At 26.3% G+C, this 18,513-nt stretch overlaps 1 protein-coding gene across 1 annotated transcript in view; it reads right to left on the reverse strand.

Moving 5' to 3' along the window:
- The window catches only part of LOC100211957 (mannosyl-oligosaccharide 1,2-alpha-mannosidase IA), a 50,702-nt gene that overhangs the window by 28,462 nt on the left and 3,727 nt on the right, over positions 1–18,513 (reverse strand). The window contains exons 2-3 of the mRNA XM_065792956.1: positions 16,376–16,530; positions 3,495–3,632 (exon numbers count right to left, since the gene is read on the reverse strand). Of these exons, the coding sequence (XP_065649028.1) occupies positions 3,495–3,632; positions 16,376–16,530 (293 nt within the window). The remainder of the gene's footprint in view (positions 1–3,494; positions 3,633–16,375; positions 16,531–18,513) is intronic.

An 18,513-nucleotide genomic window follows, 5' to 3' on the forward strand; every position in this document is an offset into this window, starting at 1 on the left:
AATAAGAAGAGCTATAATGCGCAGGAAAACTATATTTTACTAGATTACAAAAAGATTAAACTTATATATTTATAAAAAAGGGCGAGACAATTCTAACTGATCAATATATAAAACTTTTATTACCATGATTATTAATATAAAAATAGGAAGTTTATATAGTTACAAAAAAAAAAACTTGCTCCTAAAAGTATCACTTTTAAAGATATCACAAATTTTGCCTGATGCTTAATGGTCATAAATATTTAGAAAACTGTGAATGACTGTTAAATTACTATTTTCTGATGCTTTATAGACATTATAAAAACAAGTGGCAAACTTATTCTGATTTTTTTTTTTTTTTTTTGAATTGAAACCAGCATGAAAAAAATACCATGAATTACTTGTATAACATTTATAACAGATGTTGTTTTGTTAGTTTTTAAATTGATAAACCACACCAAAGAATACAGTGACATAGGCACACATCACCAAAAATAGAGTGTTTTTATACCACTCATATAATATCTAGATAAAAAGTTACACAAGTGAACTTTTGTTGAATTTTTTTAAGAATTACTTTATTATAATTGACTAAACTTTTTTAAGCTTCTAGTTTGACTATAGAATGATCTATTTAATATAAGGGTGCTATAACTTGAATATACTTCCCTAAAAAATCTATTCATGGTATTGATCTAGATAATATTTTGGTTTAAACAATGAGACAGTATCTTATTAGTGGGAGCATCATTATGGAACCAAATACCCAATAATATCACCAGAGCATGTTTTTTCGCACTATATCAAAGATTTTAAATGGAGTATTTCTTTTATAAATAATAATATACTATAAAAGTGATCTAAAATATCTATAAAAAGTTCCCAGTAGAAATCTATATATATATATATGGTAATATATATATATATATATATATATATATATATATATATATATATATATATATATATATATATATATATATATATATATATATGGTAATATATATATATATATATATATATATATATATATATATATATATATATATATATATATATATATGTATGTATGTATTTCATTTATTTTTTGATATTTTTAGGGCTTGGTTTGGTCATGGCAGAATTTCCATTGACAAATATCAGAATTCTTATTTTTATCATGACAAATAGCATCATACATTTTATGAGTTTGAATCAGAGCATGAATCAGGTGTTACAGCCACTTTGTATGGATCAATCAGGTAGCTATAGCTGCTTCTCATATTACATCAGCGCTAAGTATTCATGCAAATTTAGACATTGTACAATAAAAATTTTTGTATCCTCTATTGTATATACATAATACCTCATAAGGAGTATTGCTCAGTGATTTTACATCAGGAATATTGCTCAGTGAATTTACATCAGGAATATTGCTAAGTGACTTAACATCAGGAGTACTTCTCAGTAAAATCTCAGAAAAATTTACTTAGTGCTTTACCACTACACCACTACCACACACACTTTTGTAATTAGTTTTGAGTGTGTAATAATAATATTTAGACACAATGATAAATTGAAATTAATCCTAATTGTTAATTAACTCAGATATGTGCTTGATTACAGCATGGTCTTAATGTGTAATTTAAATTCTGGGGTTTTATTATTAAATTCATTATAGCATATCACATACGGTTACATACATTATTGCTGTTTCCGTGGGAAAATATGTTTGTTTCAGGATTAAGTCTGAGTTTGCTTTTCGAACCAGAAGATAATATAAATCCTATGTATAGATGCTAACTCCATAATAGGTAATTTGAAGCATGGCTGGGTTGACTGGATGTGGTTCAGGGATGAAATTTTTATGCTGGTTTTTAGTTATATGAATAAAATATATAGATATGGTTACATACATAATTGCTGTTTCTATGGGAGAATATTTCTGTGTCTGGAACATGTCTGAGCTAGCTTTAAGAACCAGAAAATAATATAAATCCTATGTATAGATGGTAAATCTATTATAGGTAATTTGAAGTATGGCTGGGTTGGCTGGATGTGGTTCAGGGATAGAATTTTTATGCTGGTTTCTAGTAATACTTGACTCTTTTGTACTGGAACATGCAATACTTACTTCGACAAACATTGCTATGTGTATGTATGTATATATGTGTGTATGCATATGTGTGTATATTATATGTAAAAATGTTAGTTTTTAGGTATATATTATGTCATTTTTTATACATATATAATTTTTTTTCCTGCCCTACGTAATTTTTGACGTTTGACATTGTAGTGGTTTCGTTAACTGTTTTCGTTGTTATTACTTTATTTTAATTAAAACCTGTTTTTTTGATTGGTTAGCAACATTCAATCTAGGTCTATGACAGTATAAAATTTTGCATAGTTTTGTTGTTTTTATAATTACATATATATTTCTATATCTTATTGGCTTTATTTATCCAATAAGTACCAATTTTAGCAATTTGTATTTCTAATAAAGTTTTATCTAACAACATTTATCACATTGGTAGTGTAGTCGAGTATTTTATGGTTTTCTATTAGAATAATTTTTATTATTTTATATTATCATTTACATTTTAGTGTATTGTTTTTTGTCATTTTTGTTAATAAAATTTATTTATATTTTATTTTATATACACTTATCTTATTACATATATATATATATATATATATATATATATATATATATATATATATATATATATATATATATATATATATATATATATATATATATATATATATATATATATATATATATATATTATTTTATTTTAAATTTGTAATATCATTTGGTATTGAATTCATATATTATATCTTAATCCATATTATTTCTTCAAAAATATTAGTGCTTTACAAATTTGAGTGAAGTAAGGGTTTTGACTGTTTGTAGTGAAGTCTTTTTTTACTGCAGTATGGAGTAGGCGTATATTGCGGAGGAAAGCTTAAATGGCAATGATGTTTATCTGACAGGATAAACTAGGTATTGGTGCTGAGCCTCTTCAAAATACCGGTAATAATAAACACCATTTTGAGAAGAAGTTTATTACCACCACTACATAAATTATGATTTCACAAAAGCAATGTTTTTTCTTTATCTAATAACTCCTATCATTTTATATTTATTTATTTCAAATATTGATATATCTATACATATGTATATTTGTTTTAAGTATATTAAATATAACTAAAAAGCAAAACTGTAAATCTGTTGTGCAGACATGCGATATTATTTAATGCTAGTTACATGGATATGCACTATCTATTTTTGATACGACATATTGTCGTATATATTACTATATATGACAATATGTCATATATAGTAATATATACGACAATATGTATATATAGTAATATATACATATTTTAACTATTATAAAAGTAACGTATTCTACAAATAAACCTGAGAATAAACAAATTATAAGCATTTATACAAATTATAAGCAAAATATTTTATCTTGATTCTAAGGAATAACTAATTATAACGGAGTAATAAAAAAACATTCCCTGACCTTACGCACAGTATCACGTTTATTCTTTATGTCTGGATCTTCAGGTTCACCGCCAGTAAGAACTCCGTGTTCAGGAGGAACTGACATTCTAAGAAGTTGCTGTTTTCTTTCTCTTTCAATTTCTCGTTCCTTTTCTTTCTAGGAAAATACTAGAAAATATAATAAAACAACATTTTTAACAATACTAATTGCAGTGCTCAAAATAGCAACTCATCAACAATTAGTGATCTACTTTTGGGACAATGATATTTTATTCTCTTAAAATCAATTATGACCAATCACATTTGATTGGCAATAACTGCAAGTCAAATTTCATAACAGTAAATATAAGTACATTTAAAAAACAGAAAGTTATATTTATTAAATGGGTATTTTCTGATTTATATTTACTTGTTTTCTTATTCTTTAAAAGATGTTTGTTTTTTGTTCTTTGTAGATCTTATTTCTTATAGATCCTAATATTCAAATTCTAAACTTTTAATTTGTGTTGCTTTTTATTTACTTTATTTTGTCTGCTTAGATCTTTAAAAGGCGTGTTGACAATTTTTCAGCTTCTACCATTCATTTTATAGAGTCAGGTACCTTTTTAAAGAAAGTTTTGTATTTTTGGTTGAATTTGTTAGCAAAGTAAGTTTTCACTGATTTCTTTACTTTGTTTTTTAGACAGTTCAAATACTTAACCATAGATAAAGTTACATGTTTTTATAGTGTGACTGAAGAATACAATAATTAATATAGGTGTAAAGCATTTTGATTTTTGTGTTATGTGTTTATTTTATAGCTTTTTCTATTCTTTTTTATATATTAAATGCACACGCACACACACACACACACACACACACACACACACACACACACACACACACACACAAAATAATAATTTTTATTAATCAGGAACAGACCCATTAAGTTTGCACACAATAACAGACAGGTTTTTTCTACAACAAAACAAAAAAATTAGTCTGCAATTGGTTTTAATACTTAGTAATTTTAGGTAACTATTTAGTGAACTTTATTTTTAATCATTTGGTTGTTTCGAACTAAAGTACATTGCTATTCAAGTTTTTTACAAAAACTTATTCTTCAAAAAAAGCCATCTTCATAAATAACTTTTATCAAAATTATTTTTGAAGTTGGGTAATGTTTTTTCTACTAATCACTTAAGTTAAAAAACTATTGAAAATTGCAAAATAATTAAAATAGTTAAAAAAGTTCTCACAACTAATAAAAAATAATGATTGATTTAATTATAGTCAGAAACAAGCACAGAATTGAATACTTAAACAGTCTTCCTCTATTAGGTGATGCATACCAAGGTCTCCTAATATATACAATATATACAAGTAATATATACAAGGTCACTTAATACTTCAATATAACTATGTAATAAATACTAACAATGATAAATAATTTACAAGTAAAAATCTTGATTTTAAAAATGGAGACTTTATAAATGTGAATAAAGATATATCTGAAACAAATTGGCCAATCTTGTTTGATAATAAAAATATTGAAGAGTGTTTTAGTTTGTAACTAAATATGAAGAAAGGTGCATCAAACATATAAAAATGTGAAAAAAAAAGTCAAATAAACAAAAAACATAAATGGATTAATTACAAAGTAAAACAAATTATTAAAAAAAAAGTTATGGCATCGCAATAACGCTTTAGGATGGACATCTAAATCATTAATTAAAGAATATAAGGCAGTACAGCCTTCTCCATTTGAAATTTAATGATCTTTTTTAAGTTTGCCTGCACGATTTTAGAAATTTATATTTTCCTGCTATTTAAATTGAAATAAAAATAGTAAAAAGAGTGCTTTGAATAAATACTAGATAAAATAATTTAAAAAAAAAAAACTGACAAAAAAACCCATTTTTCATTGAGTTGAAAAAAATTTTTGTTGCAATTTAAAACAAAGCCTTTTATTTTTTTAGCAAGTGCTTTTTTATGCGCTCGCCAAAGTTTTTGCAGGCATGTGAATAGAGCAAAAAGGCTAAACGGAGAAAACTGGCAGTACGCAACTCAGTTAAAAATAAAAAAATATGTTCATCCTGCGATAGTGGTGTAGTGGAAGAGCGCTCGCTTCATAAGCAAGAGCTACCGAGTTCAAGAGCTACCGAGTTTAATCCCTACCACGTCCTTGGTAGTACCACGCTCAACTTGTTTCTCCGCGCAGCGACCTTGTTCGTCAAGGTTCGTGTTTCAGAGTTACAGAGTGGAGAGAGGGTTATAACTACAATTACTACGAAGGCCACTACAGATAAGTAGCCTCCTTATCTGTAGTGGCCTTCTGGGCCTTGAGGAGGTGAATTAACAAAAATATATTAACAAAAATACAAAATGGATTTGATAAACAATAAAAATAATCCTAAATGTCTATATTCATATATAAGCGAAAGACAAGCAATTAAATCTAACAAATTTAATGCATTATACAATCAAAATGGTATAATTTCAACAACAGGTAAAGATAAAGCTAGCTAACTGAACAAACAATTTCAATCAGTTGATAAAGTGCAATCCCATTTGTCAAAACTTAATCCTTTCAAATCGGTTGGTGGAGATGGAATCAGCCCTTACGTCTTAAAAAAGTGCGCAGAATCATATGCTTTACCATTGCAACTAATTTTTCAGTTCTCTTTTAATAGTGGATGTATTCCAAATGTATTCCTTGGAATAAAGCAAATAATAACCCTATCTTTAAAAAAGGTAGTAAACTAGCACCATCCAATTACAGACCAGTCTCAATCACATCGGTCATCCCAAAAAAATATTGTACAACCAATCTTATCAGTTGTGCCTGTGTGTGTGTGTGTATATATATATATATATGTATATATATGTGTGTGTATATATATATATATATATATATATATATATATATATATATATATATATATATATATATATATATATATATATATATATATATATATATATATATATATGTATGTATGTATGTATGTATGTATGTATGTATGTATGTATGTATGTATGTATGTATGTATGTATGTATGTATGTATGTATGTATGTATGTATGTATATATATATATATATATGATGAAAAACAGTTTTCTTCTTAGTAAACAATGGCAATTTTATTTTATTTAAATTATTTAGATAAACAAAATTTTGTCTTTGAATATTGCTATGTTTGTTCTTACTATATTTTCTTTGGGTTATTCTGTAGCATTACATAGGCCTTTTTTAGGTTGGGTTTTTTTATTTTGCTAACCTTCAGGCATATGTTTATATAGTAGGGAACATAACTCAAATAATTGGAAAATGTGACATGTGTCTTTTTTCCCCTGTGGTCTTCAAATGCGTTTTAACAAAATTTATCTCTCAGAAAAAGCAATCAAAAAAAAATTTTATGTGAGCTTGAAATTTAATAGTTTGATTTTATTAAGTTAATAAAACATTATAATCGACCTATTGCTTATTCAGATCTTATTGTAAATGACATTATTATTACTATAATATATTGACACTAAAAAGCTGTATTTGCCAGAGGATTTTAATTTATTGAAGCTACAAGTATTTTAATGTGTAATTATTTAAGAATTGTATTGGATATTAGAAAAATTTAACATTAGCTTTGGTTATCCGTGTAAAGATACATGCTCAACATGTGACAAGCTCAATACTATACTTATAAAACAAAGCGCCTCTGCAGATCAATTCATCATAAGTAGTTAAGAAAAAGAGCTTCACTTGCGAATAGCAGAGGTGTTTTATTTTGACAAAATTTTACCAAAAGATGTATTACATTTGCAGTATTATTGTATTTCCTTTGCTAGGCAAAATAAGAATTGGATTATTATTTATTTTTTACACATTAATGCAGTGAATAAGAAACAATTTCAAGAAATCATTCTATCTTTCCTGATAAGGGGCTACAATTAATAATATCATATCAGCGACCAAGATATAGTACTAGTTAACCAGAAGGTTTGAGCAGAGCTACCAATAAAATGAATGGAAGAATTCACCATTTGAAGTTATCAAGATAGAGTTGAACATGTTCCGAAATTTTTCTAAACATATCAAACTATTTTACAAAGACTTCTTTTCTATGTTAATATAAGACTCAGTTGGAAAGGACTTTTTCAAAAAATCATATCAAAAGCTTTTTGAAAAAAGGAGTGATTATCACAAAAACCCCTCATATTCTTGTACTGGACATAGCATAGTAATATCTTCAAACTTCATTTTTTTGTTTTTTCAAAATGAAAAAAATATATATAAAATGTTCAAGATATTTATCTAAATATAATTAATTAAATAAATTTAGCGCCAAACATGTTTTAAGTTTTTTGTAAGAAAAATGCAGTTTTAAGAGTTTATATTGCATAAACTGTATGTACTGTATATGATAGCCATATGGTAAAAGTATTTTTTATCATTTTTAAGTGTTTTAAGTCATATTATTTGTATGGTTATAAATAATAAATTAGGTGCAGTGCATATAATGCATCATTAAATAATAAGGATTTTTTTTTTCCTAAAACTCTTGTTTTTTTATTTAAGTGAAACTTAAACTTTGATTTTTATGATATTGTTAAAAACATTTGTCTTACTAATATAAAAACATTTATTTCACTAACATCTGTTTAGGTTTTCCTTCACAGTTGCAGACTTTCCACAATGACGTTTAACATTAAAGTGATGCAAAAACATAACATAAAATTTAAAAAAAAAGGCATCATTTTTCTAAATCTGTAGCGAGATGTGTTAATGTTAATTTCAATAAAATATGCCTCAAATAAAATTAAAAACTACAAAAACCTCAAATAAAATTAAAAACTACAAAAACTCTATTAAGCTAATTATTTTATCGAAATATTTAGTATGTATTTAGTAAATATTTAGTAATGGAAAACAAAGTTGTTTACAGGTAATGAAAAATTTTTTTTGCATACATTATTAAACAAAACGTAAAAAAAAAACATGAAAGAAATTTATAAAATAAAAACTTTTATCTATTATCTAGTATATTTATACAACATTTATAGAATATTTATACAACATTTGATTGCAATTTAAAAAAATGTACTTAAATTTTTACTTAAAAATAAAAAACTAATAATAAATAGATATTTAGTTAAGTTTGTTTTTATTTTATATTATGATAATTTACTTTTATTTTGTTTTCATTTTATTTTAAAGATTGATTTTTTTGCTTGAAAAACACTTATTTAAGCTTGAAGAAAAGGTCATAATAATATATTTTAATCCTTTTTTTTTTTTTTTGGTAATTCACCTCCCAAGGCCAAGAAGGCCACTACAGATGAGGAGGCTACATGTGGTTATAAACCTCTCCCAACTCTATAACTCCATCATCATAACAAGGCCGATGTGGGAAGAAACAAGTTGAGCTTGGTACTACCAGGGACATGGTGGGAATCGAACTCTGAACCTCTTAAAATTAAAGTTAATGATTGAGTTTAACTTATGTCAAATTTATATAAAAATATAACAAAATATTGTTCAGTATTTAAATTTTATTTTTTCTTAAAAAAAATTAATAATTAATAAATAATAAGTTAATTTTATTTTTATTTCAAATTATGATAATTTACTTTTATTTCGTTTTTATTTTATTTTAAAGATCGATTTTTTTGCTTGAAAAACGCTTATCTAAGCTTGAAGCAAAGATCATAATATATTTTAATTCTGATAAAAAATATATGATTTAATTTAAAACTAAAATAATTAAAATAAATAATTAAATAAATGTGTTAAAATAAAGGGCTCCATCAAAAATTTGCACATAATGTAATGAAACTTTTTTTTATAACGCAAGTTAAAGCGCAGCAATATAATTTTAATGGTGTTTGTAAAATAACCTTTCACAACAAAATCGCTACAAAAATAATAAAATTTTAATAAATAAAGTGAACAAATTATCATAATTATATTTTAATAGATACTGCCTAATTTTTTTAAAGTAAAAAACTATTTCACTTACAAAGCCCTAATTAGAAATTTAAGAAATAACAATTTTAAAAATTTCAACATTTTATAACTCATTTATATAAATGTAATATAATTCATATAATGTAAATATAACTTGAAATTTTTAAAATATTTCACTTCTTTTGAGACCCAACATGATATGCATTTAAAGAACTTTTATTTTTCAAAATAATAGGGACCCAACTGATGCTTAAGGGTCTTGAGCGAACCCTAAAACTTTTTTTTACTCAAAAAATTTTTTAATTTAGTATTAATTTATTACATAGAACACATTTAGGGGGTGGCAGAAGACAACTTCAAAAAAAGTTGTTTTTAGAATCACCCTAATATATATATATATATATATATATATATATATATATATATATATATATATATATATATATATATATATATATTTATATATACAGATGTCATGTCAGGTTAAAAATGTCAGGTCAGGTTATCCTGCTACTGTTAACATATAACCCAGTACAATCAACTTCATGTCCTGCTGCCTCGTAGGGATACACCACTTTAGGCAAAGGCTAGGAGATGCCAACACTGACTAAAAATACCCCCTACCTGGGGCTCATGGTTGAGTAAAGGCTAAAGATGGTGTCACGATAAAAATACTAATCTTGGGCAGACATTATTTGCATCCGGCTACTGTCTTTTAGAAGGCCTCCAAGGGAAAGATTCAAGGGGTAAACAGATTCTATCGGTTGACCAGCCTCGCACCCCTTCTTCATCTAATAGACTGGCGCAGATGTATTTATAATACATTGTTTTTAGTTTAGGATGTTGAATGCTGGATCTACTTGACTCAATGCATGGGTTTTGCTTGTGTCTCTTGTTTTTATGTCAACTCATTCTATTATCTCCTAATGAGGGTACAGCTCTAAAACTCAGTTTTATGGTTCTGAGGCCGGCTGCTAGTCAGGTTTCCCAAACTCTGTGGTAGCTCTAAAAGCGGCTGATTCCATCAACAGCTGAAAAATATCAAAGTATTAGCAGTGCAATGTTGCGCATGGATGGTGTCCCAATTTGTAATTTTGGTGTGCATTGCCAAGGCCACATTTGGATACCCTTTGTAACAGCTTAGGGTTTATTAATAGTAATGAAGCAATTGCTTAGGTTATTAAACAATGTACTGAGTATTTTCTATGCTTTGAGACAAGTTCTTTAACAAATTCAAAAATGAATAAAGTACCAAAAACTATAAAACACAAAAAACCATTGTCATCACCAAGCTCTCTAAATCTATTATTCACTAATATTTGTGGTCTTCAAAGTAACTTTTCTACTGTTGAGTCTTATCTCTTGCAAAGTTCACCAGACCTACTTGCTCTTTGTGAGACTAATTTGAGTTCAGCTGTCTCATCTTACGATCTTAGTGTTGATGGTTATCTTTCTTTAATACGTAAATATTCCAATAGTCACATGCTTGGCCATTTGTCGGAAAATTAAGTTTGAATCCACAGACTATTCTTTTATGTGCTTTCGTTTAGCACCACTTAACTCTATTGCCTTTCTCTTTGTTCTATATTGCTCTCCTTCATCTCAATACTACACTCTTTTTGATGTTATTTCTGATCAAATTGAACGAGCCCTCTCTCTTAATCCATCAGCTAATATCGTTGTTGTTGGTGACTTTAATGCTCATCACACTGGATGGCTTGGCTCTAGTTTCAGTGACCCTGCTGGAGTTAAGGCCCTCAACTTTTGCCTTTCTCAATCTCTAACTCAAATGGTCAACTTTCCAACTTGCTTTCCAAACAACCCGAATCATTTACCTTCTCTACTCGACTTACATCTTCTTTCTGATCCAAGTCAATGCTCAGTTTCTCCACATTCACCCTTAGGTGCTTCTGATCACAGTTTGATCTATTGAACTATTACCTCATTCTTCTTCATCGTCAGAACCCCCTATCATCGTACCTCTTAAAACTACCTTAAAGCTGACTGGGGCTCTTTCTGTGATTTTTTCGCGATGGCCCTTGGGTAAAAATCTTTTTGCAGACAAATGTGTTTCTTATATAACATTGTGGATTCAGGCAGACACAGAATCTTTTATTCCCTATCGACAATTCCAGGTCAAGCCTCACTTTTCTCCATGGTTTTCCTCACATTGTGCTGCTGCAACTTCTAATCAAAACCGGTACTTCCATATCTATCAGCAAAACAATTTTCCAGAAAACAGTCTGTTTACTATTGCCAGAAACCATTGTAAAAAGGTTTTGTCTAACGCTAAAGCCCGCTATTCTCAGGTCATGAAATCTCATATTTCATCACAAAAATTAGGCTCTCATGACTTCTGGAGTATCATTAATAGTATCAATAATAAAGGCAAATCTGTATTTCCACCTCTCTTGTATGGTTCAAACTTTGTCACTTTACCTAAAGAAAAAGCTGAATTGTTTGCTAAGAACTTTTCATCAATATCATCTCTTGAATCCACTAGTTGCATTCTATCTGATATAGCCGACGAACAGGTTGATCCATTGCTTGACATTGATATCACTCCAGCTTCTGTATCTAAAGTGATTTCATGCTTTGACTTTTCTACAGCTTGTGGTTCGGATAACATACCTATTATATTTTTCCAGGATTGTTCTCCGGAGCTGTCATCTATACTCTCAAAACTATTCAACAAGTGCTTATCAGAGTCTTGTTTTCCAGCCTGCTGGAAAGCGGCATCTGTTATCCCTATCTTCAAAAATTCTGGAGAGCGATTTGATTCATCTAACTACCGTCCCATTAGTCTTCTTCCTATCATAAGCAAGGTTTTTGAGATTTTAATTAACAAACACTTAATCTCTTATCTTGAATCTAGTAACTTACTTTCTGATCATTAATATGGATTACTTCTTCTTGTTCTAGAGCTGATTTGCTAACAGTAATAACTAATAGGTTTTATCTTGCATTAGATAAAAGTTGATAGGTTAAGACCATCACCCTTGACATTTCAAAAGCTTTCGATAAAATTTGGCATGATGGTCTTCTCCATAAGCTTTTTTCTTACGGTGCACCTGGTAACATCTTTAAGATTATTGAATTCTTCCTCTTTAATCGTAGTATAAAAGTTGTCCTTGATGGACAGCACTCTTCTTCTTGTTCTTTAACTTCAGGGATTCCTCAAGGTTCTCTCCTTGGCCCTATATTCTTTTTAATTTACATTAACAATCTTCCAAATATTCTCACATCTAAGATGGCATTGTTTGCTGATGATACTACCATTTATTTTTGTCATGATAAGCCAACACTCTTTGATTGCTTAGAGGGAGCATTTAAGCATGAAAAGAATCTCACTTCTGCTACAGCATGGGCTCACAGTGGCTGGTGAACTTTAATTCAGATAAAACACAAATTTTTTTCAGCCAATCGCTATCGCAATAATTTAGATATTTCTATATTTATTGGAAAACCATATATTTTTGGAAACCATATATCAAATCTGTTGCAAAATTAGTATCTGCTAAGGTTGAATCTTTTTATCGAGCTAAACACTTTCTTACTTTAGATCCTATCCTCTATCTCTTTAGAGCTCAAATCCGTCCTTGTATGGAATACTGTTGCCATATCTAGGGTGGATCTTCTAATGATGCTCTTTCTCTTTTAGACAAGGTGCAAAAATACATTGTAAACATGGTTAGACCTGATATTGCAGCCAACCTCCAACCATTATCACATTGTCATGTTGTTTCTCTTTCTCTTTTCTACAAATACTATAATGGGCACTGCTCTAAAGAACTAGGGTCTCTTATGCCATCTATTAAAATTAATTCTCGTTGTTCAATGAAGTCTCATCCTTTTTCTGTTACTGTTCCTAAGTGCTCCAAAAATTCTTATTTGTCTACCTTTTTTCCTCGAATTTTAGTTCTTTGGAACTTCATCTTGTTTTTCTGATTCATATAATTTGCCATCCTTTATGTTGCCTGTCAATTGTTATCTTGCTCTACAATCTTCATTATTTCTCCTCCAGTAACTTCTAACTCCAGTTAGTGATTGCTTGCAGCCTTGTTGGAAGTGAAGTTGAAAGTGAAGATGTTAATATAAATATATATATATATATATATATATATATATATATATATATATATATATATATATATATATATATATATATATATATATATATATATATTTATATATATATATATATAAACACAAATACACACAGGGCTTGTGATAAAGAAAGTCATCCAGCATGTTATTTCGCATTCAAAAAATTGTTATATATTGCATCGAGCATGATTATGTGCGCTTGATATAATGTTCATGAGAGTGATCATGAGATTTAAAATTTGGTGAAGACTGTGCTCATAAAAAGTTTACTACTTGTAATACAGCATTTTTTATAGATAAATGTTTTGAACAACAACAACAACAGTGCACTCATGAAACTACATTGACGATAAAGCTCTTTATATTTTCTAAATTTTTGTATATTGTTTGCGCCTGATCACGATTTTTTTTTAACTATTTATGGTAAAACAAAAACACAAATAAACAAAAATGCAAGGACTTATAAATTCTTACTGATTTAGTATTGAAGAAGAAATTGTTAGCTTTCTTTGAATAATATATAAGAATAAACAGAGTGGCCACTCAAATTTGAAAATGAAATTTCATGACATTTCCATGACTTTTCTTAAACTTTTATGATAAACCACTAAACAGTAAATTATTCAGTACTTGTCATGCACTAAGCATTTGGTAGAAAGCTCCAAATTTATGTCTGAAAAAAACTCTTTCTTTTACTTTTCTGATAATCTATAACTTACACTGCAAAAATATATTTTTCAAAAGGACTTAGACTAGACATACTAATGCTTTTCTTTGCATCCTAAAAATATAACGAGTAGAAAAAAATAAAGATCATTTTAAAAAGTTCCATGACTTTTCCATGACTTTTAATGAAAATTTAGGAATTCCATGACTTTTTCCATGACCAAATAAAATTCAATGACATTTCCATGATTTCCATGACCAGTGGCCACCCTGATAAATTATTTTTGCTTTTTTTGTTCTAATATGTTTAACTATTAACATTACACTGTTAACTTAATTAAGAAATGGTTAACAGTTTTTGTATTTCTTGTTCACATTTTTTTTTTTTTAAAAAAAGATGAAGAGATTATTGTAACACAAGAAACCGATTTTTTTCTCAACTGTTTTCATCATTTAATTTAAGAAAAATACTTAATAAAAAATCTATACTTAATACAAAAACAAATTAAAAAATTTTTTATCATAAATAATTATTTTATTATAAACGATGTATGGAATATTACAAACAAAAAATTTAATAATTCTTTCTTTATGTTTTTACAGTATATTTTTTGTCAAAAATATACTGAAGTTTTAATTTTCTTATAGAAATCTTCTATTCACATTGCGTTTGTATAGTAATTTTCTATTCGCATTTCCTTTGGATTTAAATTGTTTTTCCAAGAGCATTTTAAATTAGTAAATATTCCATTCTAGAAATTAGCTGAAACAACCTTATACTGTTCATTTCATTATGTCAGTCCAAAACAAAAACATGTTTTACATTAAAGTAAGTGAGGTAATGATAAAATTTTATATCAGTGCTTTGTTCATTTAAAGAAGACAGAATTTTACTGTTAAATTAAACAAGTTTTATCTTTAACCTCATATTTAAAAAAAAAGTATTTTATAAAAAATTAATTAACTTATCATTTTCTCGCTTCCAAACCCTTTGAACAAGTCGATTTTATACTTTCATTTTATGCTGAACGAACGTTGCTTATCATGTCTGGAAGCTTTGAATATGTCTTTTTTTAGCTTTTTAAAAACCGTAAACCTTTTTTTATCACTAAACTTAATTGCTGTTATGCGCAAATAGCTTAAGCATAATTTTTTATTGGTTGATTTTTAAATTACCATTCAAATTTTTTTGACCTTTAGTAGTTATTGTTTTTTCCCTATAGCTTTTTTTTATTTATAATCCTTAAATTACCTGGTGTTTAAACAAACAATAACTAAAAATATGTAAGTTTTGACTGTCATAATTTTCACAGTTGTAAATTTATTGTTTTGTTTTATTAATTTTTGCAATATGATAAATTGAATACATTTCATTAAGACAGTGTTTACGATTATTACACTGAGAATTTAATGACCAGAAATATTTCCAGATATTGCAATTCGCGATCACTTAATTCGAGCCTTATAATGAATAGTTAAACAATTAGTATGGATTTGCATTTCAAAGATGAATACAAATGAAATTTTTATTGAGTGGATTGTTTTATAAAGTTATACTTTTCCCTTGCTAAAAATTTTGTCCTAGAAACTTTAAAGTCGTAAAAACGTTAAAGATATAAAAATAAAATTAATATGTATATGATTTGGTAAGTTGTAATTGTTATTTTTTACAATAGAAGAATTTAGCAACCATATATTTAAATATTTCAATTTTTATTCATTAAAAATTACATACAGATATTTATAATTACAAATTATTTTTAAAATAATATATATATCTGAATGCAAAAATTTTATAATTTACATTTTTTAATTTATAAACATAATTAAACATTACTCAAAATGAATCCCACAATGTAATTGAAATAAAAATCAATCTAGAAACATTGCAAAACTTCAGGAACATTTACATACATGAACTTTTAAAATCAAATAAATGTTACTAATAGTCCAAAAAAAATGTATTTATCATCAAGAAACCGAAAATCTAAAACCAGAAATTTTTCCAAAATTTTCAATTCGCGATCACTTAATTTGCTCCTTGTGCATTACAATAAAACGTTTCTAGATTTTTAGTTTTATATTCTATTAAAAAAATATTTTTTTAAAAATCAGGTATATCTAATTGTAATTAAAGTAACATAAACAAGTAATTATTAAAACAAAGTTCTAAAAATTGCTACCTGCTTCTCAATGAAAGCTAATTTTTCCTTTTCAATTTCTTCTTTAATTTTTTTATGAACTTCTTCATTTAACTGATGGTTTTTTTCATGTGTTAGCTTTGTTTCTGTATCTTTTGCATTTTTAATTTCTTCTGCAATGTTTTTAACATCAGCATCTAAAGAAGAATGAATAAGCAATCATTAGTGTATTGGAAATTCATTCAAGATGTTAATAGTTCAACCTTGTTGAATTTTTATTAAAATTTCATTAATTAAGGACTTAGATTTATAAGTTTATGCTCTTATCATATAAAAATTAAAAATATCATGATGTACTTGTAAAGATATAATATTACTTAGCATTTAGTCTATAATTATTAACTAAATTCAATTTTCTACAAAAGATAAAGACATTTAATAAGATCCCTAAACAGTCAGACAAATAATTTAAAAAGTTTACTTATAGACATTTAGACAATTTTTAAATGAGTAAAATGCATAGCAACTTTTTTAATAATAAATAATTGTCATGCCTAAAAAAACTAACAATTGTGTTTTGTAGTTTTAGCATACTTTATTAAATAAAAATTAAGTGTGATCTTTCAAATATATATATATATATATATATATATATATATATATATATATATATATATATATATATATATATATATATACAGGCCTTGTTTTAAAGCCAAAAATTAGCGCACCATTTACATATCCTGTAAACCATTTTTCATTTTTTAATAGCTTTAAAATTTAAATTTTAATATTTTATTATTTATCATTTTTTCATATTTAATAATTCGAAAATTTATTTTATTTTTATCATTTTTTAATATTTATTTTAAATATTAAAGAATATTTAAATTAATATTTAATTTTTTAATATATTATTTTAAAATTTAATTTTTTAATATTTTAGCATATTTTAATATAAAGATTTAAGCATATTTTGATATTTGCACTATTTACAAATGTAATAATTTAAGAAAAAACAAAGAAAATTTTATTTTTATTAACCTAACATTTCTATCAAAAATGTAAAGAAAAAAGATGTTATACAAGATTGGCCAGGAAGGCCTGCTATTTTACATCATAATATGACCATACAAATATTATTTGATTTTGAAGACTTGACGACAGCTGTTAATGTTTAGAAAATTTGTTTACATTTTAAAAACACGCTGAAAAAATCCTTATTTACCTTTGAAGAAACTTAAAAAAACTAATAGAAAAAGAACAAATAAATCTTCATAAAAAATTGTTTATTTCTTTTTTTTATATAGAATTTTTTTTTAAAAAAATCTTATATAAATAATAATACAAATAAAAATTTATACAACTTTCATTGATATTTTGATTAAAATTATTAGTTACTTCATTTAAAAGCGTTTTGCTAATATAAAAACGTTTGTAAAGATAAACGTGTTTAAGTTATTTTTTCAACGTAATTAAAAACCAATTTTTTCAGCGTAATAGTTAAAAACTGTGGTTAAATCATCAAAACAAAATACTTTATGTGTGGTCATATAAAGACTTGAAATCGCACGTCTTCCTGGCCAAGTCTGGTTGAAGACACGTAAAAAAAGAAATCATAAAATAAACATAGTAAAAAAAAATTTGTTTATTATCTTGCAAGAGCAAGAATATTTATTTAGGCGATTTCTCATAATAAACAACAAAAATAATTACCTAATTTAAAAAAAAAAATTAAAAAAAAAAAATTGTTAGCCATAAAATAGTACATGTTAAATTTTATTTTATATTAGCGCCACTTTTGATATTTTCAATTTTGTTTGCTTGTTTTGTTATAATGATTTTATAACAAAATATTTTTTTTACTTTATCAAAAAAATGAAAAAACATTAATTATTAAAAACTTTTATTGACTTTAAATGAAATTTCCTTATAATTAAGAAAGAATTTTGATTAAAAAAGTTATTTCAATTTTAAAAAATTCGTTTTTTTTTCCCTCGGTTTTTCTTCTTCCATTTCCATCTTTTACAAAAAATTAAATTCTTTGTAAACATGTTATAACTTATAACAATGCATCAAAAATATTCATAAAGTGTACCTTTAACTTTTTTTTCTTGAAGCAAGTGAAAGCGCAACAGTATATATTTTTTAATAAATAATAAAAAAAAATTAAAATAATT

This window comes from Hydra vulgaris, chromosome 03 (assembly GCF_038396675.1).
Source record: "Hydra vulgaris chromosome 03, alternate assembly HydraT2T_AEP".
Classification (NCBI taxonomy): domain Eukaryota; kingdom Metazoa; phylum Cnidaria; class Hydrozoa; order Anthoathecata; family Hydridae; genus Hydra; species Hydra vulgaris.